At 43.2% G+C, this 27,181-nt stretch overlaps 1 protein-coding gene across 2 annotated transcripts in view; it reads left to right on the plus strand.

Moving 5' to 3' along the window:
• Positions 1-27,181, plus strand: part of LOC148024403 (protein LOL2-like) — a 58,648-nt gene that overhangs the window by 12,328 nt on the left and 19,139 nt on the right. For both annotated transcript variants that reach the window (XM_087694051.1, XM_087694052.1), the window contains exons 3-4: positions 26,424-26,537; positions 26,658-26,767. In XM_087694051.1, the coding sequence (XP_087550177.1) occupies positions 26,424-26,537; positions 26,658-26,767 (224 nt within the window). The remainder of the gene's footprint in view (positions 1-26,423; positions 26,538-26,657; positions 26,768-27,181) is intronic.

A 27,181-nucleotide genomic window follows, 5' to 3' on the forward strand; every position in this document is an offset into this window, starting at 1 on the left:
CTCGTAAGGCCATAAACTGAGAGGAGGGGAAGGCCCAAATCCAGAACATGTAGGGCCTGTGGAAAGGAGCTCGAAGGTCGGGTCGGTAAACAAAGGCAATGTGCCAACCCCACTAATAGGCACCGATAAAATGTCACCAACAGTGACTGAACCCTCTGATGGACGGAGATCCTATAACAAATCACCTCGGGGAGTCATATGACTCGAAGCACCACTGTCCACTAACCAAGGTTGCGCAGAAGACACTGCAGCCACGGAAGAAGGATCCTCCTCCAAAGCATGGATATGATGGAACATTGACTCATGGGTAACAGCTGGTGTAGAGGTAGAAGAAGGCTCCGATGTACTCTCCTTCGGCTCTGATACCATGTGAGAGTGCGCTACGGAAGAAGGAATACGAACACGGAGGGAGAGAGAGAGAGAGAGTAGAAAATAAGGAAGAGAAATCTGCACTGACTGAAATGAATGCTGAATACAAACGGGAAGGCGGAAGGAGACTGATGTCCCTGCACGCAGCCCACAGCGTCAGTGAGGGCACCAGATCAGGCTGATGATGATGGCAGCACCACCACGGGGGAGGAGTGTCGGAATCTGCAAAAAGACAAGTGATCAAGTGGGGAGGGGGGCTGCCTATAAATAGGCAAAAGGACAAACCCTAAAAATGCCCTAAAATGGGCGCCCCACATCAGTGACCAAAAAAGTGGCCGGGCAGACAGTGGCTGCCCACTAAAAGAGGCCAAAAAGAAATGGACATCCTAAGACAGCCAGTCGAGAGTGACTAGCCTCCCCCATCATAACACATGACAGACATGTCAGAGCTCCTAATGTCCTCATCTGACTCAGATTGAGGTTCACAGGCAGGAGATGACAAGGCATGACAAACATGACTGCTAACAGCAATGTACCATAAGAGGAGAAAAGAATCAACTAAGTCTAGGTATGTACAAAGCTGAAATAAATATATCTATCCAACTCCCATCATCTGTCGGCAATGAGCAAACCGCTCTGCTGGAAGACCCTTTGTGAGAAGGTCTGTAGGATTATCATCTGTATGCACTTTGACAAGCTCAATGCTTTGTTGGGAATAAAGGGCCATCGCGCCTTTTATATGTGCACAGGTGTGAACACACCCTTAGCACATTGTACTTTCATATATCTCTCTCTCTCTCTCTCTCTCTCTCTCTCTCTCTCTAAAAACCTAAAGTGGTACACTCGTCATTGTACCGAAAAACGTGTTCACTCTCTACTCTGCTCTCTCGCACTCTGTTTCTCTCACTACACATAACGACTGTCTGCCTCGATCTCCGTGCCTAATCGATTCCTACAAACTGGTATCAGAGCGTAAGGTGTTGCAGATAGTCGTCATCCTAAGGTAGAAGACGAGCTGGCAAGAGACAACTCAAAGGTGAGCAGGAGAGTCGCAGGCAGGCCCGTGTGCTGGAGAGACAGTTGACTGGTGTAGCAGCTAACAACGATTGCAGGTGACGATTGACTAGCGTGGTCCAGCGGACGACAGGCAGCAGGCGTGACAGGCAGCAGCGGGGTTCACGGAGAAGACCAGCAGGCAGCGACCGGAATAGGGAGCAGGCGTGGTAACGACTGCAGCGGACCGGACGGGACCAGCGGGCGGGCGCTGACGAGCGATCAGCGGGCGGCGGCAACTTTGCAGGCGACAGGTCACGACGACTGCGGCTGGTCAACGGGAACAAATCCATCATTTTCCCTTTGCAAAATTTTTAGTTTTTCAAAGGTCTCCTGCAAACAAGTCCTTTGCCCACTGACGGGCGTTCATGCGTGTAGGCACAGTCAGGATTTTGGGCAGATTTAGGCCCAGAAATTTGGGGCTTTTCCTGAATTTGGGGATCTTAACGCAGAACTGGACAATCTGACTCAGAAGTTGCAAAGTCGGTGCACATTTGCCTAGCAATTTTGGGGCTTTTCACATTTTAGTGAAATTCTTTCAATTTCACTGAAATTAATGCACGCAGGACTTGGAAAACTTGGGGATTTGTCCAAATTTGGTGCGAGTAAGATACAACAATGATATCTGTCTCAGAAATTGCAGGAATTTTTGACATTTTGTCTCGACATTTGGGGCTTGGAATGTACATGCTCAAATTGGGCTGAAATTAACCCAATTTCTCGACATTGGGGCACATTGGACCCGTGGAATTTGGGGCTTTTGCAGTTTAAGCAAAATTTGTGCAGCATTTGGTCATTTTATGTACATGCAGGTTGAATTCCGCTCAATTTGGACATCAACACTTGGTAAAATTTGGGGGTTTTGCTGAAATTTTTCTATTTTTGCAAAATTGGACTGTCCTATGCATGATAGAGGAAATGCAGATGTGTGTTTGACGCTTTGAGCACAAAAATTTTGGGGTTTTTGATCATTCGTGTCAAGTTTTATGCTTGTAGGTACATGTACAACAGAAATTGCAGCTGAAATTTTTGGATTTCTCATGTAATGTGGTGCACATGCCCTTGGAACAGCTGTAATCAGTTGGATAATGCTGTAGCACTTGGTTTGGCTCTTCTCAAAATTTAATTACAGATCTGAAATCTTTACTTTTGCATGGTCATTTATTGCTGATTGGTACTTATTTGTACCTTGGTCACTTGGGTGACAGTTTGGGCCTGCATTTGCTGGTTTTTTGGTCACACTTGGGCTGAAAATCATGGCTGGCAGCAATGACAACAGTAATCTGATACACATAAAGAAGCTTGAAGGCGCACACAATTTTGCAGTTTGGCAAAAGCAGTGCTACAATATCCTGTTACAAAAGAAGTAGGCAAAGCCGATCAAAACCAAAGGGGCAAAGCCCGCGGACATGGATTAGGATGATTGGGATGAGTTGAATGAGCTTGCACGCTCAATCATAGAGCTATCGATTTCTGATGCCTTGTTGTTCAACATTGAAGGTTTGGATTATGCATATGCTATATGGACTAGATTGGAAGAACTATATGCATAGAAGAGTGCTGCAAGCAAAGTGTATTGGCTGAAAAAGCTTATGGATTTGCGTATGAAAGAAGGTACAGCAATCTCTACTCACTTGAGTGAGTTTAACTCCATTTTCAGCCAGGTGGTTGCCTTGAAGTTCATGATTGATGAGGAATTTAAGGCTACTTTCTTGCTTTGCACTCTACCAAAGAGTTGGGATACATTCAAGACTGCTATGAGCAATTCCAATGTGATCCTTTTGTATGTTGATGTAGAGAGTGCTCTACTTATGGAAGAGATGAATCGGCATAACAATGCATCCAATAAGTCTTCCAGTGCTTTGCATACTAGGGGCAGATCGCAGCAAAAGGGCAATTATGATGGGCAAGGGACGCAATAAATCACGTGGTAAAGATGTTGAATGCTATCATTGTGGCAAGAAGGGTCACTTTAAACGTGACTGCTACAAATGGAAGAAAGAGAAAGAAAAAGGCAAGAAGACAGATGATTGCAAGGAAGAAAAGGACAGTCAGCCTAAGAAGAGCAGTGTAAAAATTGAAGAGGTGAATGTAGTTACTCATGACAATGACAGTGGGAGTGATGTACTCTTTGTTTCTTCACATTTTGGTGCACATGCTTTACTTGCAGATACAGATGATGACATGCATACTTGGATTTTTGATTCAGGTGCTTCCTATCATGTCACCCTCATCGTGAGTGGTTTTCCGTCTATACAGGGGGTCGACATGGTGTTGTCCATCTTGGGGACAACTATGCATGTGAGATTGCAGGTATTGGCAGTGTGCAGTTACAGTTTCAGCATGGCTCTGTCTTTACACTTCAGCATGTACGGCATGTACCTCAGCTCAAGAACAACTTGATTAGCACAGGACAGCTAGATGATGATGGTTTTCACAACACCTTTGGTGATGGAAAATGGAAGATCTCTAAGGGATCTAGGGTTATTGCCAGAGGTTGCAAGAGTGATACTTTGTATCCACTTCATGTATCTAGTGTGCGTGACCATGTTGTTGCTGTGACCGAGCAACCAAGCGTTTCTTTGTGGTATGGCCGGTTGGGACACATGAGTCAAACAGGAATGAAAGTGCTTTCTCGTTTGGATTACTTACCACCTTGTCTTCGTTATGCTGATTTTGAGCATTGTGATCATTGCATTTATGGCAAACATGCACAGACGTCACTTGAAAAATCTCTTTCTTTGAAATCTTCTCCTCTAGAGTCAATGCATTCGGATGTATGTCAAATGCCAGGATTATCTTTAGGGGAAAAGAAATATTTTGTCACCTTTGTCAATGATGCTACATGGAAAGTATGGGTTTACCCTATTCGAAGCAAGGATGAAGTACTTGACAAGTTTAAAAAATTCTTGGCATTGGTTGAAAATTAGACAGATGAGACACTTAAGTGTCTTCGCTTTGACAATGCTGGGGAATACGTGTCCAAGGCCTTTCAGGCATTTTGTGACAGCAAAGGGATAAAGAGGGACTTCACTGCCCCTCATAATCCACCCCAAAATGGAGTTGCAGAGCATATGAATCTGACCATATAGGATAAGGTCCGTACGATGCTGTCTCATGCTGCATTACCATGGTTTTTGGGCAGAGGCTGTTATGATAGCCGTTCACTTGATTAATCGGTCACCAAACAGGTCTTTGGGGGGGGGGGAAGTAGTTCCCCAAGAAGCGTGGTCGGGAAAGCCACCTTCATATGCTCATCTGAAAGTGTTTGGTTGCAAGGCTTTTGTGCACATTCGTAAAGAAAAGCGCAGCAAACTTGAGCCAAAGTCTTGTAAATGCATTTTCCTAGGATATGGCGACGAGGGTGAAATGGGGTATAAATTGTAGGATCCCGAGAAAAGGAAAGTAGCACACAGCAATCACGTTATTTTCCGGGAAGATCGCATGCACAAACAGCCCGAAAAGGCTGAGGAGGTCCGTAGGGTTGTATTCCGAGAAGAAATACCTTTTGGATAACAAAATGTGCTCGTTGTACAGCAGCAAATACTTGCTGTAAATAAACCTGTGAATGCAGGAAATGATGCTAGAAATGATCAGCCAGCTATTGCCCATGAAAATGAGCCATTACATGTGCAGGAATAGCCAGGACAGTAAGCTGTTAATGCTGATTTGCAGGCTGAAATGCCATGACAGCATGCTGAAAATGGAAATTTGCAGGAACAGCCAACAAACAATGACCATTGGGTTAGGAGATCGTCTAGGGCTACTAGACAACCTGGCAGGCTTGTTCTTGGTGCAATTAATGTGGCCGAGTATGTCATGTTGACAGAATGTGGTGAACCGTCTTGCTTCAAGGAAGCAATGGACAGACAAGACAACAAGAAATCGTATAAAGCCATGCTGTCAGAGATGGAATCTCTTGAAAAAAATGGCACTTGGGACTTGGTGCAGTTGCCTAAAGGGCAGAAAACCCTTCCATGCAAATGGGTTTATAAGATGAAGGTCACTTCTGGTTCCTCACCAAAGTATAAAGCAAGATTGGTTGCAAAAGGGTACAAGCAGGAGCATGGAATTGATTTTGATGAGATTTTCTCTCCTGTAGTCAAGATGACTACATTGAGAACCATTTTGGGCTTGGTTGTAGTTGAAGATATGGAACTCATACAAATGGATGTAAAGAGTGCGTTTTTACATGGTGATCTGTATGAAGACATATATATGTAGCAGCCTGAAGGGTTTGTTGAACAAGGGAAATAAAAAATGGTATGTAAACTCAAAAGGAGTTTGTATGGGCTAAAACAAGCACCAAGAGAATGGCATCATAAGTTTGATACATTCATACAGTCCCAAGGTTTTCATAGAAGACAAGTGGATCACTGCTTGTACACCAAGAAGGCAGCAGATGGCAGCTTGATTATCTTGGTTTTGTATGTAGATGACATGTTGATTGTTGGCAAGGATACTCATGCCTTGGATTCATTGAAGCAAAGTCTTTATGGCAGCTTTGACATGAAGGATTTAGGTGATGCGAATCACGTTCTTGGCATGCAAATACTTAGAGATAGATCGAAAGGCTTACTCTATCTATCTCAGTTGGAGCATATCTCCAAAGTTTTGCAGCGTTTCAGTATGGAGAGAGGGGAAAACAATTGGGGTTCCATTGCCTCCATATGTGAAACTCAGTGAAGAGGACAGCCCTACATCTGATGATGAGAAGGCTGAAATGACCAAGCTACCATATGCTTCAGCTGTTGGCAGTTTGATGTATGCTATGGTTGCTACACGTCCTGACATTGCCTTTGCAGTGGGAGTGGTTAGCAAATACATGGCAACCCTTGGCAAGAAGCATTGGGATGTAGTGCAAGGTATTATGAGATACCTCAAAGGCACAAAGGAGTTGTGCATCTGCTTTGGAAAGTAGAAGGCATCTGTTGTTGGCTTTACGAATGCAAACTATGCTGGTCATGCGGACTGTTGGAAGTCCACTTTTGGATATGTGTTTATTTTCACAGGGGAGTAGTCTCTTGGATCTCCAGGCTACAAAAGTGTGTTGCATTGTCTAGTACAGAGGTAGAGTATGTGGCTGGGAATTACGACTTCATTAGAGATGTACTTGATAGCAAGAGCATTGAGCTTGTCAAAGTGCATATAGATGATAACCCTGCAGACCTTTTCACGAAGGGTCTTCCAACAGAGCAGTTTGCTCATTGCGGACAGATGATGGGAGTTGGATAGATATATTTATTTCAACTTTATACATACTTAGACTTAGCTGATTTTTTTCTCCTCTTAAGGCACATTGCCTTTAGGTGGGAGGTTGTTGGGAATAAAGGGCCATCATGCCTTTTATATGTGCATGGGTGTGAACACACCCTTAGCACATTGTACTTTCATATATATATATCTATCTAAAACCCTAAAGTGGTACACTCGTCATTGTACCGAAAAATGTGTTCACTCTCTACTATGCTCTCTCGCACTCTCTGTCTCTCTCACTACGTGTAACGACTGTTTGCCTCGATCTCCGTACCTAATCAATTCCTACATGGTCTTGCTGTCAAGTACATCTCTAATGAATTGATACTTTACTTGTATATGCTTTGTCTTTGCATGAAAGACAAGATTCCGTGCTAGGATGATAGCACTTTGACTATCACAATGGAGAACAGGTAACTCTGTGATGCCAAGCCCTCCCACTAGAGGTGAAAGCCATAAGGCCTCCTTGCATGTCTCAATGGCAGCCACATACTTTGCCTCTGTACTAGACAATGCAACACACTTTTGTAGCTTGGTGATCCAAGAGACTGCTGCTCTTGTGAAAGTAAACACATACCCAGTAGTGGATTTTCTACAGTCCGCATGACCAGCATAGTTTGCATTCGTAAAGCCAACAACAGATGCCTTCTGCTTTTCAAAGCAGATGCATAACTCCTTTGTGCCTTTGAGGTATCTCATAATACCTTTCACTGCATCCCAATGCTTCTTGCCAGGGGTTGCTATGTATCTGCTAACCACTCCCACTGCAAAGGCAATGTCAGGACATGTAGCAACCGTAGCATACATCAAAGTGCCAACAGATGAAGCATATGGTAGCTTGGCCATTTCAGCATTCTCATCATCAGATGTAGGGCTGTCCTTTGCATTGAGTTTCACATATGGAGGCAATGGAACCCCAATTGTTTTCCCTCCCTCCATATTGAAATGCTGCAAAACTTTGGAGATATACTCCAGCTGAGATAGATAGAGTAAGCCTTTCGATCTATCTCGGAGTATTCGAATGCCAAGAATGTGATTTGCATCACCAAGATCCTTCATGTCAAAGCTGCCATAAAGACTTTGCTTCAGTGAATCCAAGGCATGAGTATCCTTGCCAACAATCAGCATGTCATCTACATAAAAAACCAAGATAATCAGGCTGCCATCTACTGCCTTCTTGGTTAACAAGCAGTGATCCACTTGACTTCTATGAAAACCTTGGGACTGTATGAATGTATCAAGCTTATGATGCCATTCTCTTGGTGCTTGTTTCAGCCCATACAAACTCCTTTTGAGTTTACATACCATTTTTTCTTTCCCTTGTTCAACAAACCCTTTAGGCTGCTGCATATATATGTCTTCATGCAGATCACCATGTAAAAATGCAGTCCTTACATCCATCTGTATGAGCTCCATATCCTCAATTGCTACCAAGCCCAAAACGGTTCTCAATGTAGTCATCTTGACTACAGGAGAAAATCTCATCAAAGTCAATTCCATGCTCCTGCTTGTACCCTTTTGCAACCAATCTTGCTTTGTACTTTGGTGAGGAACCAAAAATGACTATCTTGTAAACCCATTTGCATGGAAGGGTTTTCTGCCCTTTAGGTAACTGCACCAAGTCCCAAGTGCCATTTTTCTCAAGAGATTCCATCTTTGATAGCATGGCATTATACCATTTCTTGCTGTCCTATCTGTCCGTTGCTTCCTTGAAGCAAGACGGTTCACCACAGTCTGTCAACATGACATAATCAGCCACATTAATTGCACTAGGAATAAACCTGTCAGGTTGTCTATAGCCCTAGACGATCTCTTAACCCAATGGTCATTGTTTGCTGGCTGTTCCTGCAAATTTCCATTTTCAGCATGCTGTCCTGGCATTTCAGCCTGCAAATCAGCATTAATAGCTTGCTGTCCTGACTGTTCTTGCACATGTAATGGCTCATTTTCATGGGCAATAGCTGGCTGATCATTTCCAACATCATTTCCTGCATTCACAGGTTCATTTACAATAGGTATTTGCTGCTGTACAGCGGGCACATTTTGCTTTCCAAAAGATATTTCTTCCCGGAATAAAACCCTATGGACCTCCTCAATCTTTTCGGGCTGTTTGTGCATGCGATCTTCCTGGAAGATAACGTCATTACTGTGTACTATTTTCCTTTTCTCGGGATCCCACAATTTATATCCCATTTCACCCTTCCATATCCTAGGAAAATGGATTTACAGGGCTTTGGCTCAAGTTTGCCGTGTCTTTCTCCCCCCCCCCCTCCTGTGATAAACCTGCACTCGTATGCACTCAACACGGCACAGAAAGGTAACACGATATATGAGCTCAAGGTATACTCTTGTATTATTCAATCCAAAAAGCGAGACAACATAGACACATCCCAGGACTACACCCTCGTGACGCCGCACAAGAGGGTTCACCACTGGGTATAGAGAATCACACGTAGTGTGGAAACAAGGCAGGGCTTTGAGTCACTACTACTCCCTATATAGGTGCATTCGGTAGCAACGGCATGGTATAGCTACAAAGCCCTTACACTCACTCCCACTTATTGGATTGCTGTCCTCAACAATCTAAGGGTAGTGTTTGTTATTTGACTCATTTGGGGTCTTAACACAGCTTTTTCTAGCAAGCTGGTCAGTGTTTGCCGGTCTAAGGGGACCGCGTGGTCTTAACACAGTCTATACTTTCAGACTGGCCAGTGTTTGCCACACTAGGACTTGGGGGTCTTAACACAACCTTTTCTAGCAAGCTGGTCAGTGTCTGCCCATCTAGACTGGGGAGTTTGGCTCATGTACTTCTTCATCTGCTCAAAGGCTTCCTATTGCGCGTTTCCCCATGTAAAAGAGTAATCTTCTTTGGTGAGGTGGGAGAGGGGGGCAATGATGAGGCTGTAAACTTTGATGAATCTCCGGGAAAATATTGTGAAGCTGAGGAACCCCCGCACTTCTCTTACAGTTTTCAGTACAGGCCATCTTTGGACAGCTTCCACTTTCTTAGGATCCACTTTGATTCCATCTGCTCCTACAATAAAGTCTAAGAACTCCAACTCTTTCATTGCGAACTCACATTTTTCAGGCTTGGCATATAACTGATGCTGTCGCAGTTTCTCAAAAACTCGGCGTAAGTGTTGCTTGTGCTCTTCTAAGGTTTTGTTGTAGACTAGGAGGTCATCTATGTAGATAATGACAAAGATATCTATATCCGGTCTAAAGACTCCATCCATGAGGCCACAAAATGTGCCTGGCCCATTGCTTAGGTCGAATCCTAATACTAACCACTCAAAACTACCATATCGGGTGCGGAAGGCTGTTTTTGGGATATCTTCTTCGGCTATGCGGATTTGGTGGTATCCTGATCTAAGATCAATACGGCTAAAGTACTTGGCTCCGTGCAATCTATCTAAGAGGTCTTCCACTAGGGGCATGGGGTATTTGTTTTTTATGGTGATTTTGTTAAGGGCCCTATAATCTACACAGAGTCTAAGTCCCCCATCCTTCTTCTTTACAAATAACACTGGGGTACTAAAGGGGGATTTGCTAGGGTGAATGAATCCTTGTTCTTCTAGTTCATGTAGTTGCTTCTTCAATTCCATAAGCTCGGTGTGATTCATGCGATAGGGAGCTCGGGCCGGTGGGGCAGACCCTGGGATCAACTCAATCTTGTGATCCACATCTCTCGTGGGTGGTAGACCCTTGGGTAGCTCGGCTGGCATTACATCTTTGAATTCTTAAAGTATTTCTGCTACTTCTGTGTTCCTGCTTTGTTGTCTGAGTTTTTTGCCATCTTTCTCTTCTTCAATTGGTCGGATGATACACAGGTAGACCATATCTCCTTGTTTGACTAAATTTTCGACTTGCTTGGCATTGTATGTCATGATACGTGGCTTGATAACAGTCCCTTGGACTGGTGCATTTTGGGTCTGGCCCTTTGGTTCACTGTTTGGCATGATACTCCTGGCTTATTCTCCTTCATTTGCACCTTGATTGGGGTCCTGCCAGGCAGTTGCATTCTTTCGCATGGTACTCTGACGCCTTCTCCTTGCATATCTAGCATCATTTCATTTACACCTTTACTGAACATTGCAATGACATACTTGTCATAGAATTCCAAGCCCAATATCACTTCAAAATCATCCATGGGGATTACTAAGAAGTTGAGTTTTGCTTTCCACTTGTCGGCTTCTACTTGGACTGCAAAGACTTGTTTCACTTCCTTGGCTTTTCCTTGTGCGAATGTTATTGTTAATCCTTCTGGGGCCTTCGATAATTTTAATCCATGTTTTGCTGCACACCTTGGTGTCTTGAAGTTGTGTGTTGCCATTGTGTCCACCATGATGGGTTGGTTTCCTTCGCCCACTCGGCCTTTGATGTATAGATGGTGAACTGCCGCTACTCTGGCTTCCATGCATTGGGGTCGGGCGCTAACTGTCCCTACCCTTGGGTGGTCCTTGCTCTTCTCACTTCCATTTGGGATTTCTTGGATTCACGGTGGTTGTGGTTCTTCTCCTCTATGCGCTAGTCGCATTCACCCTTGATCCACTTGATGAAGCTGTATCTTCTATCGAGCATCTATTTTGGTAGTGTGGGCCCCCGCATCTTAAGCATCTGATCCCGACGGACGGGCCTGGGGGTCTCCACCATGATGTATTTGATCTTGCAGGCCCATACGATGTGCTAGGGGTTGGCCTGTAGTGATTGTTTCCCGATCTTCCTGCTGCTCCTCTTGGTACTAAAGCGGTTTGTGACACGGCCATGGTGGTGGTGGTGTTTTGGCTCCTTGTATCTGTGAATGCCCCTTTAGGGGCATTGGGCCTTTGGTTCCATGAGTTGTTGTTGAAGTTGTTGTTGAACCTGCTTTGGTTTCCCTGTGCTGTTCTTCTGTCTTCCAAGTCCACTAGTCTTTCGGCCATTCTGATGGCTTCTGCTAAGCTTGTTGGCTCCTGTCTCTCCACATCTCTTCTAGCCCATTCTTGCATCCCAAACAAAAATCCATGTAATTTAGTGTCTGTATCCATGTTTGGTAGCTGCAACATAATTTGCCTATATTTGCTGACGTATTCTTTCATCTTCCCTTGTGTTTGCTTGAGGTTCCTTCATTCATCTCTCACTTTGAATTTTTCCATCTTTGGAATGAAGTAGTCCTTTAATTCTTCTTGGAGTTCTTCCCACGAAAAGATGGTGTGGCCTTTCTCTTGCTCCAGCAGGTACCATCTGGGAGCGTCCTCCTCCAAGTAAATGGTTGTCACCTTCGCCTTCTTGTCTTCAGTTATTCGTGAATACTTCAAGTACTTGTCCACCTCTGGGATCCATTTCTTCAGAACCAGCCCATCTCTCTCTCCCTTGTACTTGGCTGGTTGGGGCATCTTGAATTTTCCATAGTCGTCTTCTAAACTGTCACTATCTTCCTTCTCTTCCTCTCCACCCATTCTATCCATCTCCCTCTTGCATTCTATGTCTTTTCTCCTCTTCTTGCTATTGTATCACCCATTCTCTATAGCCCTGCTCCACTTCTAGTTTTTTCTTCCTTTCCTTCTCCTCTTCCTTCATCTGCATGTTCCTCCATATTGACTCCAGCATGCCTGACATGCCATCTAATTGCCTTTCCAGTCCGGCCACCTTCTCCTCTTGGGCCACTCTTCATTCTTGCCCTCTACTCTTTTTCCTCTCCTCCATTGTTGGGAGGGTGACATTCTCCCTTTCGTCCTCCATGTGGTTGGTGGTGTGGGTCGTGCCGCGGGGAAGCCGCGTCACGTCTTTAGACAGTGGGGTGTCGGGGTTAGGGTGTCACGCCGAGGGCCGACGTGTCGGGGGGCGTCGCGACGGGGGTCGACGCGACGTGGAGCGACGCGACGTGGGTCGTTACGACTTCGATCTCTTCGGGGCACTGGATCTTCTCTCCTACTTCCATGAGCACTCCTTCACTCCGAGCAAGAGTCGCTCTGATACCAAGTGCACTCGTACACACTCAACATGGTATAGAAAGGTAACACGATATATGAGCTCAAGGTATATTATTGTATTATTCAATCCAAAAAGTGGGACAACATAGACACATCCCAGGACTACACCCTCGTGACGTCGCACATAAGAGGATTCACCACTAGGTATAGGGAATCACACGTAGTGTGGAAGCAAGGCAGGGCTTTGAGTCACTACTACTCCCTATATAGGTGCATTCGGTAGCAACGGCATGGTATAGCTACAAAGCCCTTACATCCTTCCTCCCCCCCAACCCCAAAAGACCTGTTTAGTGACCGATTAATCAAGTGAATGGCTGTCATAACAACCTCTGCCCAAAAACCATGGGGTAATGCAGTATGAGACAGAATCGTATGGACCTTATCTTGTATGGTTCGTTTCATACGCTTTGCAATTCCATTTTGGGGCGGATAATGAGGGGCAGTGAGCTCTCTCTTTATCCCTTTGCTGTCACAAAATGCCTGAAAAGCCTTGGATACATATGCCCCACCATTGTCAGAGCGAAGATACTTAAGTGTCTTATCTGTTTGATTTTCAGCCAATGCCAATAATTTTTTAAACTGATCAAGCACTTCATCCTTGCTACGAATAGGGTAAACCCATACTTTCCGTGTAGCATCATCGACAAAGGTGACAAAATATTTCTTTCCCCCTAAAAATAATCCTGGCATTTGACATATATCCGAATGTACTAACTCTAGAGAAGAAGATTTCAAAGAAAGAGATTTTTTATGTGACGTCTGTGCATGTTTGCCATAAATGCAATTATCACAATGCTCAAAATCAGCATAACGAAGACAAGGCAAGTAACCCAAACGAGAAAGCACTTTCATTTTTGTTTGACTCATGTGTCCCAACCGGCCATGCCACAAAGAAACGCTTGGCTGCTCGGTCACGACAACAACATGGTCACACACACTAGATACATGAAGTGGATACAAAGTATCACTCTTGCAACCTCTGGCAATAATCCTAGATCCCTTAGAGATCTTCCATTTTCCATCACCAAAGGTGGTATGAAAACCATCATCATCTAGCTACCCTTTGCTAATCAAGCTCTTCTTGAGCTAAGGTACATGCCGTACATGTTGAAGTGTAAAGATAGAGCCATGCTGAAACTGTAACTGCACACTGCCAATACCTGCAATCTCACATGCATAGTTGTCCGCAAGTTGCACAACACCATGTGGATCCCCTATATAGGCGGAAAACCACTCACGATGAGGGGTGACATGAAAGGAAGCACCTGATTCAAGGTATGCATGTCATCATCTGTATCTGCAAGTAAAGCATGTGTACCAAAATGTGAAGAGACAAAGAGTACATCACTCCCACTGTCACTGTCATGAGTGACTAGCTCTTCTTAGGCTGAATGTCCTTCTTCTCTTCCTTGCTATCATCTGTCCTCTTGCCTTTTCCTTTCTCTTTCTTCCATTTGTAGCAGTCACGTTTAAAGTGACCCTTCTTGCCACAATGATGTCATTCAACATCTTTGCCACGTGATTTATTGCGTCCCTTGCCATCATAATTGCCCTTTTGCTGCGATCTGCCCCTAGTATGCAAAGCACTGGAAGACTTATTAGATGCACTGTTATGCCGATTCATCTCTTCCATAAGTAAAGCACTCTCTACATCAACATACAAAAGGATCACATTGGAATTGCTCATAGCAGTCTTGAATGTATCCCAACTCTTTGGTAGAGTGCAAAGCAAGAAAGTAGCCTTAAATTCCTCATCAATCATGAACTTCAAGGCAACAACCTGGCTGAAAATGGAGTTAAACTCACTCAAGTGAGTAGAGATTGCTGTACCTTCTTTCATACGCAAATCCATAAGCTTTTTCAGCCAATACACTTTGCTTGCAGCACTCTTCTGTGCATATAGTTCTTCCAATCTAGTCCATATAGCATATGCATAATCCAAACCTTCAATGTTGAACAACAAGGCATCAGAAATCGATAGCTCTATGGTTGAGCGTGCAAGCTCATTCAACTCATCCCAATCATCCTAATCCATGTCCGCGGGCTTTGCCCCTTTGGTTTTGATCGGCTTTGCCTACTTCTTTTGTAACAGGATATTGTAGCACTGCTTTTGCCAAACTGCAAAATTGTGTGCGCCTTCAAGCTTCTTTATGTGTATCAGATTACTGTTGTCATTGCTGCCAGCCATGATTTTCAGCCCAAGTGTGACAAAAAAACCAGCAAATGCAGGCCCAAACTGTCACCCAAGTGACCAAGGTACAAACAAGTACTAATCAGCAATAAATGACCATGAAGAAGTAAAGATTTCAGATCTGTAATTAAATTTTGAGAAGAGCCAAACCAAGTGCTACAACATTATCCAACTGATTACAGCTGTTCCAAGGGCATGTGTATCACATTACACGAGAAATCCCAAAATTTCAGCTGCAATTTCTGTTGTACATGTACCTACGAGCATAAAACTTGACATGAACGGTCAAAAGCCCCAAAATTTTGTGCTCAAAGCGTCAAACACACATCTGCATTTCCTCTGTCATGCATAGGATTGTCCAATTTTACCAAAATAAAGCAATTTCAGCAAAACCCCCCAATTTTACCAAGTGTTGATGTCCAAATTGCGCGGAATTCAACCTGCATGTACATAAAATGACCAAATGCTGCACAAATTTTGCCCAAACTGCAAAAACCCCAAGTTGCACGGGGCCAATGTGCATCAATGTCGAGAAATTGGGTAAATTTCAGCCCAATTTGCACATGTACATTAAAGGCCCCAAATGTTGGGAACAAAATGTCACAAATTCTTGCAATTTTTGAGACAGATTTGCTTGTCTTGCATCAAATTCCCCAAATCAGGGAAAAGCCCCAAATTTTGTGGGTCAAATGTTGAGAAATTTTACTCAGATGAGCAAAATCTCAACAATTTTGGCGAAATTCCCAATTCAAATGTGCACAATGTCTACAATTCCAACGCAGATGCTTGAATTTTTCAGAAACAGTGCTCAATCTGGCAAAGCCCCAACTTTTTGTGCACACATTTTACCTTTCGTGCTTGTACGCGCGAACCCCTTTGTTAGGCCAGTGAAAAAATTCAAGAAGAATTTTGAAAATTGTGACCCCGTTGATTTGTGGGGCAGGTCGTGTGACCTGCCTGCATCATGGCGCCTGTCGGACTGCGTCCCGTGACACCACACGTTGACGTCTGGTCGCTGGCGTGGCGTGTTTGGTGCTTGCATGCCTCTCGACTGCTACCCGGCCCGCTAGTGCCTGGTTGCTGGTCCTTGCAGACGTCGCGCCCACTGGTCCACGCTCGTCACGTTGTCGCCTGCTGGACCACGCTGGTCAATCGTCACGTGCAGTCGTCGTTAGCTGCTGACTAGTTGACTGCCTCAGGTCTGCACTGGTCGACTGTCTCTTCAGTACACGAGCGTGCCTGCGACTCTCCTGCTCGCCTTTGAGCTGTCTCTTGCCAGCTTTGGTTTTCTACCTCAGCCTGATGACCGTTTGCAGGACCTTACGCTCTAATACTAGTTTGTAAGAATCGATTGGGTACGATCGAGGCAGACTGTCGTATGCGCACACAGACACACACACAGAGAGAGAGAGAGAGAGAGAGAGAGAGAGAGAGAGAGAGAGAGAGAGAGAGAGAGAGAGAGAGAGAGAGAGAGAGAGAGAGAGAGCAGTGTAGAGTGTGAGCACGTTTTTGGTACAATGATGAGTGTACCACTTTAGGTTTTTAGATAGATATATATATGCAAGTACAATATGCTAAGGGTGTGTTCATCACACCCGTGCACATATAAAAGGCATGATGGCCCTTTATTCCCAACAACATGAGCTCCCATAAAATACTCTCTATTACACTTAAGGGCTGTCACTACATCCCAAAGCTCTCTTTTTACTTGAGAATACCGCCGTTGCCGTCCATTGAGGACCTTTGCTCCAAAAGCTGATATAAAGTTTCAGCCACATGAGCAAAATGTGGAATCCATATTAAGTAAAAGACACATGCACCCAAAAATCTTCTCACCTCAGATACATTCGAACATGTCTCCCGCATCTTGCTTATGGCATCAATCTTTACTGCTGAGGGCTTTCTCACATATGGTCCACTCATATGCCCAACAACTAAAACTTCCTTCACTCCAAAAATTGACTTTTCTCTTGATAGAGTAAAATGCACTTCTTCAAGGCGGCTCAAAATCCTGTCACAATCAACATAATGATCAACCATAAATCTTCTACATCTCTACTCATTCAGCTCTTCATTCTTCTCATGGATATCACACCCTTTTATTGGCACATCATCAAGAAAGGGTTAGGTCAATTGAGAAATATACTCCCTCAAAACTTTGTGTATAGCATTCATCATATGAGCCATTGAATTTGTTGCTCCTTGTGGAAGCGTACACATTCTAACCAATCCAAGTGGTGTCTTCATGGTAGTGATATCTCGGCTTTCTAATGCAAGCTGGAATTGATCATATCCTTAATATAAATTACCCATAGAGTAAATTGCCTTGCTTGTAAATGCTTCTGCAAATTCAGCAACTCCATTTTGCTGAGGAGTCATTCTAATAGTGGCTTGATGTGTAATGCTATGATCCAATAAATACATCTCAGAGGCATGAGATATGTACTCCCTCCCTCTAGTTGTGTGAAGTGTCTGCACTTTTAAACTAGTTTTAGCCTCAAGGTTTGCCACAAGATGTTTAAAATGCATAAACACATCAGATATAGCCTTCAGCCCATACACCTATGTATACCTCAAGTAGTCGTTAAGAAATGTAACAAAGTAAATATGACTACCAAGTGCACATGTCCTCATGGGACCACAAACATCAGAGTGAATAAGCTGCATTTTTCGGGCAGCACACAGTGCATCATTCTTTTTGAAGGCAAACTTGTGCATCCCTTGCATGCATCTACCATACGACATCTTTGAAGGGTCATCAAACTCCCAAAGCTCATATGTCTATACTAGGCATGCCAAAGCTCTGCATTCGGCATAGTGGGTGTAAGACTAGTGATTGCGAGAGCATCATGAGGTTGTATGTCCTCATAAGTGTAACAAGAATAGACCCTTGTACAAGGTACTGGATAGCTTGAGTGCATAGTCCATCTCTTTGTCTTTGACAACATGTTTGCCATCCTCAAAGACTATGTGAAAGCCATGCTTATTGACGCAAATAGATAACAAGATCTTTGTAATGCTAGGCATAAATAGTACATCTAGAAGCATGAAGTCAGAACCATCTGCAAGAGTAATAGTGACTGTCCCAATGCCACATACATCATAATTGCTACTGTTAGCACATGTGACGTGCTTCCTAGCAAGGGTTGAATGCAAAGAAGTAAACAAGCACTTTTTTGAAAGTGATGTGCTTTGATGCACCATTGTCAAAATACCATGTTTGTTGCATTTCAACAGCATTAAATGCTGAATGAGCCATAGAAGAATCATAATTGCATGTGAGAAATGCATGATTCTCCTCTACCACGTCGGTTGAAGTATCACCATTTACTGATTTTTTGGCTGATGCCTCTTGGACAACCAAACCGGAGTCCTTCGTCATCCTTGACCAATCTCTTTTGGCACTCATCAATATAGTGATCGGGTTTATTGCAATAATGGCATTTTCCCTTCTTTTTAGACTTATCTGAGTCTTGGACAGCCTTGTTTGATGGCTGTCCAGTATCACCCTTTTGTTGATTTTTTGCATTTTGCCTAGCTTTACCCTTGCCTTTAAACTTGGAAAGCATAGCCGCATCACTTGAATACAACGCAACACTCTTCCGAGTCTGCTCCTCTTGCAACAAGAGGTCTTCCAACTCCACAAACGTAAGGGGTTGTTGCTTTCCCACGCACCCACCCCCCGCCCCCCCTTCAATGACAATATCAAAGAGGTGTGAAAACCAAGATATGGCTTTGGAAGATAGTTTAGTGTGATGTTCGCCAATTCAACATTGAACAACTGCTCATGCAGATCTTGTATATGGGTGATCTGTCATGCTATCACCCTCATCCATGTTTACATTTGTCAACTCTGTGCAAAGATAGGAAATCTTGGCCTCATTGTGGGTAGCAAACATACGCTCAAGTATGTCCCATGCTGATTTTGAGGTCTTGCAAGACCGAATGTGCAAGAATGGCCTTTTTATTGACATGGCTATCAAGGAAAGTGCATGAGCATATATCCTTCGAATCCCATTTCCTTCGAATCCCATTTCGTTTGATTCTCCATAGGAGGGGGAGGAGGAGGAGCAACACTAGCAACCTGTCCTCGAGCGTAATGCTAAGGTGTTTGAGGTGCGAGACCTCTTGGTCACTGTAAGTCACTTGTAAAATAGTCCCACAAGTCCTTTGCAACAAGAAGGTTACGGGATATAAAACTCCACAACTGGTAGTTGGAGCTATTAAGCTTGTCCTCTTGGTGAGAACACGTAGGATGCTGCTTTGATCATTATTTTGTTGACGTGCCATGATGTTAGTAATGATAAAAAATCTATAGTGAAATACTTCAATGCCGAAGTATAGTGTGTGTACTCCTCTAAGTACCAAAAATCCCTTGGGATTATCAAACAAGTGCCAAAGTGTCATACAAATGCAAAAGTTGCACAATGTCACCCAAATCAGTACTCAGCCGCAAGAATAACAGCAATGCATTGTTGTATATTGTTGTAATACACTCGCATCGTAATGCGTGCCCACAAAAGTACAAATTCTAGGAATTTAATGTTGATTCTAATTTATTTATTTTTTCAAAATGTTCAAAATTTTTCTACTCAATCCGATTGTAACAGCAATTAAATGCTGTTATACCATTGATTTCTTGCCTTGGAATGCGTGCAAGGCAAAAGGCCCAAATTTCTTCTTGAAATTTCAAAGTACAGCTTGAATTTTTGCAGAATTACACCTTGGGATGCATGCCAACAGGGAGGAGCAACTGAAATCTGCTTTTGGGTGCATGGCGGAGATTCCACCGCGAAAAACCCCAAATTTGTTGCACAAATCTAGTTGAAATTGTGCAATGTCAACTTCCTTCTTGTCCATTCGCATGCAAGAGGTTAATTTGTTCAAAAGCCCCAAATGTTCGTACCTCAGGATGTGTGTATAGAATTTGGGACCTTCTGGTCAGACCTAATGGCGGGCAGCATGGTGGTTGCACAGGTGGTTGGAACTCAAGCAGTGCAAGCAGTGTCGCAGGCAGTGATGTTGGCTGTAGAGGATGTGCTGTAGGGTGTAGACTGTGGACTGCAGCAAAAACACCGCTATACAGGCGGTGTTGCCACAGAGCAAGAAGATGCCATTGGTGATATTGCACAATGGCGACAGTGGCTGCAGAAGCGACATGCGGGTGGCAGAAGTGGCACATTGGTGGCAGACAGAAGCGGTGACATGTTTGCAGGGTGGCAGCCACAAAGTGCTCACGCCTTAGATGATTGCTGGTGGGTGGCGGAGCAGTGGCAGGCAGAGGGCCTACGCAATTGTCGGGCGACTGACAGGTACTAGTGGTGTAGGCTGGCACAAAATAGCTTGCAGGTAGTTGAGAGAATCAGTTGGGTGGGCAAACTGGGTGCTATGCTTAGTACAGAGTGGTGGACTACTAATAGCTAGGCAGCAGACACAACTGAGTTCGAATTGAGCACTTTAGCTGGCAGCTCTTCCAAAATAGCTTGCAGGTAGTTGAGAGAATCAGTTGGGTGGGCAAACTGGGTGCTATGCTTAGTACAGAGTCGTGGACTAAGCACTAAAGCAACCCCAGTTGTTGCAAGAAAGGGCAAGGCCTCGTTGCATCCCCTCCCTTCAACTCTCACACCTCAAACTGCCACCACCACCTCCACAACACAGAAGCTAGTCCCTGCCATGGACACCACTTAGCTCATGTTCATGATGTAGTTCCTGGTCATGAAAGTACAAGAGATAGTACCAAGGGAAAGAGCCAAAAGGCCAGCCGCCAGTTGTAGATTTGACCTAACCAACCTTCCATCAACTAACTAGAGTAAGGCTAACTTATTGTAGTTCTTAGTATCACTATCTTAATGTCTAAAGACACTAGATATACACACTACACTGACACTTGAATCAGTGTCCGCACCACACAAAATTCATTGGGCATTGCCTAGAATTACCAAAATTCTAACAGGACATAACACTAAATGCCCATATTGTGAAAAGAAGACACATCTAGAGGAGAAATGTGGAAAAAGTGCCCTCACCTTCATCTGGAAGTGAAGGATGGAGCTAAAACATTCGAGCCTTCTATCTCTACTTAAATGGCTACCCATGAGTTAGCGTTTCCTCATATTGCTGCATTTGAGGAGCCTTCTTTAGTGGTTGCCTCGTCTTTTGAGAGGCCTTGGTTGGTTGATAGCGGAGCTTCTAGTCATATGACTCCAATAGGTGATTTGTTGCATGATCTATGTCCTTTTGGGGGCTCCATCACTGTTGGTGACATTGTATTGGTGCCTATTAGTGGTGTTGGCATTTTGTCTTTATTTTTCAACCATGCGCCGTGCTCCCTTTCGCAAGCCCTTTATGTTTTGGACTTGGGCTTTCCACTCCTCTTAGTTTATGGCCTTACTAGGCTTGGTACCCGGATTGTCTTCATTGAGTACGCCGTTTGTATTGCGGATTCTTCTTTAAGAGCAATTATTGCGATAGGTTGGTAGGAGAGTGGGCTTTACCGGCTCCATTTCCCTTCTTTTATGTAGGGGTTTCCACTGCGGCAGTTGTCTATTGCCACACCCATTCATGCTTATGCAGTATCCCTGTCACAGATTCCTTCCCCTCTTGCACCCTCTCCTCCAGTGATCCCCTCATATCCTCCCATCCCCTTTAGGGGGGATAATCTCCATGATGTGGATGTGGGTTTCTTGGCCCCTAGTGTTTTAGAGGGGGTTTCCTAATATTGTGAGGAGCTTCTTCATTGGTAGTCTACATCGATAGACTTCATCGACATTGATGTTGCTATAAGTTATGTTGCATAGGTACTTGGTGGTATCTGGTGGCAGTTGTTGGCCTAGATCATTCATTTGGCCATAAGTGGCAGTTGGTGATACTAGAGAAGTGGCGTTTAATGGTACCTAACACCAATTTGATGGTCAAAGATGGCGCAGAGACACTCGAAAATAGAAGTTGCCTAGCCAATTTAATTATTGGCTAGTTAGATTATTTTTTTGGACATCGAAATAATTATTAAATTAATTTTCAGGATTTAAAGACTGAAAATTAATATTGAAATGCCTAATCCCATGTATGACAGCATAGACATGATGCATGGGGCACAAAGTGGGCCATATGGATACATATTTGCATCCCCACGGACTGTTGGAGCACAAGGATTTGGTGCTGGTTATGTAGGAGTATCTGATAGTGTTGGTTATCATGTAAAAATAGCAAATGCACTCTTTTTGCAACAGTCTATTTGTGACAACTTGATTCCCATAAGTCCGTTGAAAGACTATGATGAAGGTGGCAAGTGTGAAGTTTGAATCTTTTAGTGGTATATAAGATAGGCTGAAAGCACTTGTTTTTATTCAACAATTTGATGCAGCCTACTCTGGAGGCAACTTCATAGAGGCATCTAAGATACAAAAGGCATCCACATTTTTGAGGAAAATGCATTGCAGTGGTGGTATACATGTCTTATTCAAGGGAAGTCACCTACCACTTGGGTCTAGTTCAAGCAAATGTTTGCGTCAAATTGGTTGACAAGTATCTTTGAAGTAGACATTATGTCAGCTTGGAATCGGTTGAATTCCAAAGATTGAAAGAACTCAGATCAATATAATAATAAGTTTTGGAATGCATTATTGCTAGTTACTTCTTATTGCACAGTATCCCTCCATGAGCATGTGGAGAAATATATTTGTGGTTTTCAAAGGGTATCAGGGATTTTTGCATTAAGTCCACTGTTTCCAATATATCTCAGCTTATAGAAACTACTACTACAGCCGACACATTGTTGTGTGTAAAGGATGCAAGATTCCAAGATAGTGATGCCAAGCCACATGTCACTGAGGCCAAGGTTGAGAAAAATGGTAAATCTAAAAAGAAAGCTGAAAATTAGAGCAGATTTTGACACACAAAGAGTAGAAGATATGGGGTAAGGTTTGCAAAAGGTACTTGATGAAGTTTCACAATTATTTACCAATGGATGCTAAATGCATGGAGGAGGATGACTTGGCAGACCATTCTCAGTTGTTACAACTTAACCTTGATGCTTTCCAGTTAGAGCCGACTTTAGTTTGGGCTCAATTAGATTCAACAGAGTAGGGGTCTAGAGTATTACTTGATGCTACCTCCACTTCTCAATGATGGATAGCTCTAAATGTAGTGGATCTCGAATGTAATCAATATACATTCAGGGCATTGTAGCAGACAATTTGTTTGCCAGGAGATCACTATTTAGTGTACTAGTCACTATGTGTGGTATTTAGATGGGTATGGTTTTCATTGCAGCTCTAAAACTGTACATTTGCGTTGATTAATGATCATTGGGGACTGATTAACAAATGTTGGTTTCAGTGTATGATCATTAATATACATTGGTATTCAGCTGGATTTGTGGACAACAACATATGTTATGATGCCATTGATGTTTTAGCCATGGTTTATGCTATGCTATGGTTTCGTTTTTCCAAATGAGTTGACCTCATGAGAAATAGACATGCCACATGATAAGTTTTTGAGATTCTTTATAAGTCTCATGTTATGTGATGTTGGTTGGTAATTTCCAGCATGTGTTGGGCATATGGAATGGTTGAGCAGTAGTGCGCAATGTTGTGTTAACGATGATGGCTTGTGGAAATTCCCGTTCACTATTTTGCTTTGGATGCATTTGGTAGTGCAATTGAGGATGATTCCAAGGACTTTAAGGGGGAGGGCTGTCATGAAGACATGCATTTTTGAAACCTCACTTAATATGTGGATTAATTTTTAATCACATGGTTAAGTAAATGTTGCACATGTATGGTATAATTGGGATTAGAGTAAATTTTCGAGTTCGGGATCTGAGGAAATCACGGGATGTCAAAGGCAAAAGTTGCCATAAGCTATGCTACATAGGTACTTGGTGGTATCTGGTGGCAGTTGTTGGCCTAGGTCATTCATTTGGCCATAAGTGTTAGTTGGCGACATTAGAGAAGTGACCTTTAATGGTACTTAACGCCAATCTAATAGTCAAAGATGACGCAAAGACACTTGGGAATAGAAGTTGCCTAGCCAATTAATTATTGGCCAGGTAGATTATTTTGTTGGACACCGAAAATTATTAGATTAATTTTCAAGATTTATAGACCGAAAATTAATATTTAATAGGATGGATAATGCTGAAAATGAAATTAGAAGGCTATCACACTGCAGATTATAGTTTACAGTAGAGAAATCTGAAATTTCTTTGCCTCCAATGATCTCAATGCTGTAATCTTCGGGGCAAGGCTGTAGAAACGTTGGGAGATGAGAGAGAATGTTGAAGAGAGAGAAATTTCCGACTATCTTCGTGAAGAACTGAAGAAATCAGTCATTTACTGTTGCTGCCCTGTCAAACAACCATGGGAGCTACCATCTACAACTTAGGACCACCAGACGGACTGCTGCCCCCTTCTATATGCTATCATCTGCACCAAAAGGACGTTGGGCTGCTGTCACTTGCTCCTAGAGGGCTCCAAACTGTTGGCATATGCTATAGGACTGATCCCTAGTGGCTGCAAATCACATCAACAACCTCTCCTTGCTCTCCAACAGCCTTCCTTCTCTCTCACAATGGCTAGAATAGACTCCACCAGCCCTTAAAACGTTTTCCCGCTTGCATGAGCAAGTTTTGCCATATTACGGTTTAGCAGCAGCCTTGGGAAACATGCTAGAAACTGGAAGCTCCAAGACTTGGATTCAACAATGCTGAAGCTGTTTTGAGTCAAATTCAAGTGGAGGGACCAGCAAATCAATGAATTTGGGGTATTTTCCATCTCCATCAAAGTGGGTGAAGGCCAATGAGTGCCCAAATCAAGGGGCAAATCAGATTGAAAACTTGTTGGTCATTTTGGACAGTAGGGGGAGTTGGAATACTGAAAGGGAGTAGGAAAATCCCATTGCACATCAACTTCTTCTTCAATTACGCTAAGGAAATACCAAAAGAGGCACTAGTTTTGGGGCCAACAAGGCGCCCATTGTTGAAGATTGTGAGTTAACTTGCATTTCTCATTTTTGTAATTGTTGTTGTAACTAAGTTGTAATCAGGGAATTACCATCCATCCATGGAAGGAAGATTGGTTTTAGGGTGTTAGCAGTCATGATTGTCATGCCTTGTCATCTCCTACCTATGAGTCTCAATATGAGTTAGACAAGGACTTTAGGAGCTCTGACTTGTCCATCACGTGTTTTGACGGAGAAGAGAGCTCATTCTAGAGCAGCGATTTCTTTGCCTTTTTGTACATTTTCTCCTTGAGTTGGGTTTCTGTGTGCATTTTCTCCTCTAGTTGGGTTTCTTTGTGCATTTCCTGAGTAGTTACATTTATTAGTTTGCCATCACTTGGCGGATTTTATCCATCCCTATATGGATTTTTTCTGCTGCGTCGTTATTTGTGATGCATTTAATGCAGTTGGATGAGCATTAAATGCTGGTTGGCCCATATTTTGGGCCCTTAGGTGCAAGTTGGCCAGTTTTTTAGGTGTTTGGCCATATATAGCCCCCAGTTGGCTGGTCCTTGGCATTCTTTTGTCTTCCACTTGGTAGGTGCACACTCCAACTTTGGTCCTCTCCTTTGTCTCCAATGTTGCCATTATCATCAGCCTGATTTGGTGCCCTCACTGACACTGTGGGCTGCATACAGGGACTGATCAGTCCTCTTCTTGTATTTGGCATTCTTTCATTGTTGAGTGTAGATTTCTTTTCTTCTTTTCTTGCAGATTTTCTCTCTCTCTCTCTCTCTCTCTCTTTCTATTCTTGTTCCTTCTTCCATTGCACTCTCTCACATGCTGTGCACAATACTCTCTGTGTTTCTACTTACAAACCCTATCCTCTCTTTGATATGGTATGACGGCATACCGTCCCCTCACTTTTCTTGACACATGGACATGATGAAAACTTATGTGAGTAAGCATCCCTCCTGTGAAAACCCTTTCATCGAAGAGTGATTGGCTCGGATGCCGATTTGCAAAAGTCACACATTGAGCAATCATAGATGGCAGCATGCCCTTTATCTCATCATTGACACCCTTGCCTCATAATTGTTCTTTGTGGGGGATGCTATTGACACCCTTGCCTCCTAACTGTTCTTTACGAAGGACGCTCTTTGACAATTTAAAGCCTTGAAAAGGAAAAAGAGAAAAGAAAAATCTTAAGACCCATTAACTTGGGCTGCTCGAAGGAAGATATCCAGTGCCTGTGTGATCATGGTAGGTCTTGGGGCAGCCCTTCATGGCACCCTTGGTCTCTTTTGGGTGGGATCTTTTGGGCAAAAAGGGGGCAAAGAAAATGCACCTTGTATTGTAGATCTCTCTTTATATTTTCTACCCTCTTAAATTTCTGCAGCTCAATCTATTTAATTTACATTTGAAAGCAGGAAATTACTTGAATGTGCATGCATTTCTTATTGGTATTCCTTTATCTTTGGTAAAATTTTGATCTTTTTCCAAGCAATTGTAAGGGAAATTTCTGCATACGAATCTTGTTACATGGGTGGCAAGCGCTCAGGTTCAGTACTATTGAGAGACCTTTTCTTAGCATGTTGAGTGAAATATGCTTTCCTAACAGTCAAGACATATTGAAGCAGGGACAGAGATGGCTCAACTGATCTGTGGTGGCTGTCATACATTATTGATGTATGTTCGTGGTGCAACAAGTGTGCATTGCTCATGTTGCCACACTGTTAACCTTGCAATGGAAGGTAGATACTTACACAACATAAATATATAAATGTCGAGTTTAAAATGTAAACTTTGATATCTCAAAATGCTGATTATGTAATTCTTATTCTTGCTAACATGTCTTGTACACAACTTTTCAGCCAACCAAGTTGCTCATGTTAACTGTGGAGGTTGTGGTACCATGTTGATGTATCCGTTTGGGGCTCAATCAGTCAAATGTGCTCTTTGTCAGTTTGTCACCTCTACTGCGGTATGCTGGCCTTGCATTGTTGGATAATGATTAGAAATATAAATTTGAGAGATATGGTCATAGAAATGAATTTACATTTGCATATAAGCATATAAAACTGTGCAGGTAGCTGCTTGTCACTAACCTGTTTGTTTGCCTAAAGAATATCCTCTGCAAAGTTACTGAAATCACAGAATATTTAGATGATCCTTAAGGCTTAAAGTGACTCCTGCAAGTTGCAACTAAATTTGATATAACTTGGGGGCTTTTTTGTGTTAGTTGAAATTTCCAAAGGTGCATGAGCTTTTCCGAAAGGGTTCAGAATATTACAACCGGATGATAATTATACCACTCCTTTTTTACAGGAAAACATGGTCTAGCTTTGAAATACAAAGGAAACCTCTCGGTGATCCTCTTTGTACGTCCTTATAGATT

The sequence above is a fragment of the Lygodium microphyllum genome, chromosome 15 (genome assembly GCF_053477565.2).
Source record: "Lygodium microphyllum isolate KBCC chromosome 15, Lygodium_microphyllum_v1.1.10, whole genome shotgun sequence".
Taxonomy (NCBI): domain Eukaryota; kingdom Viridiplantae; phylum Streptophyta; class Polypodiopsida; order Schizaeales; family Lygodiaceae; genus Lygodium; species Lygodium microphyllum.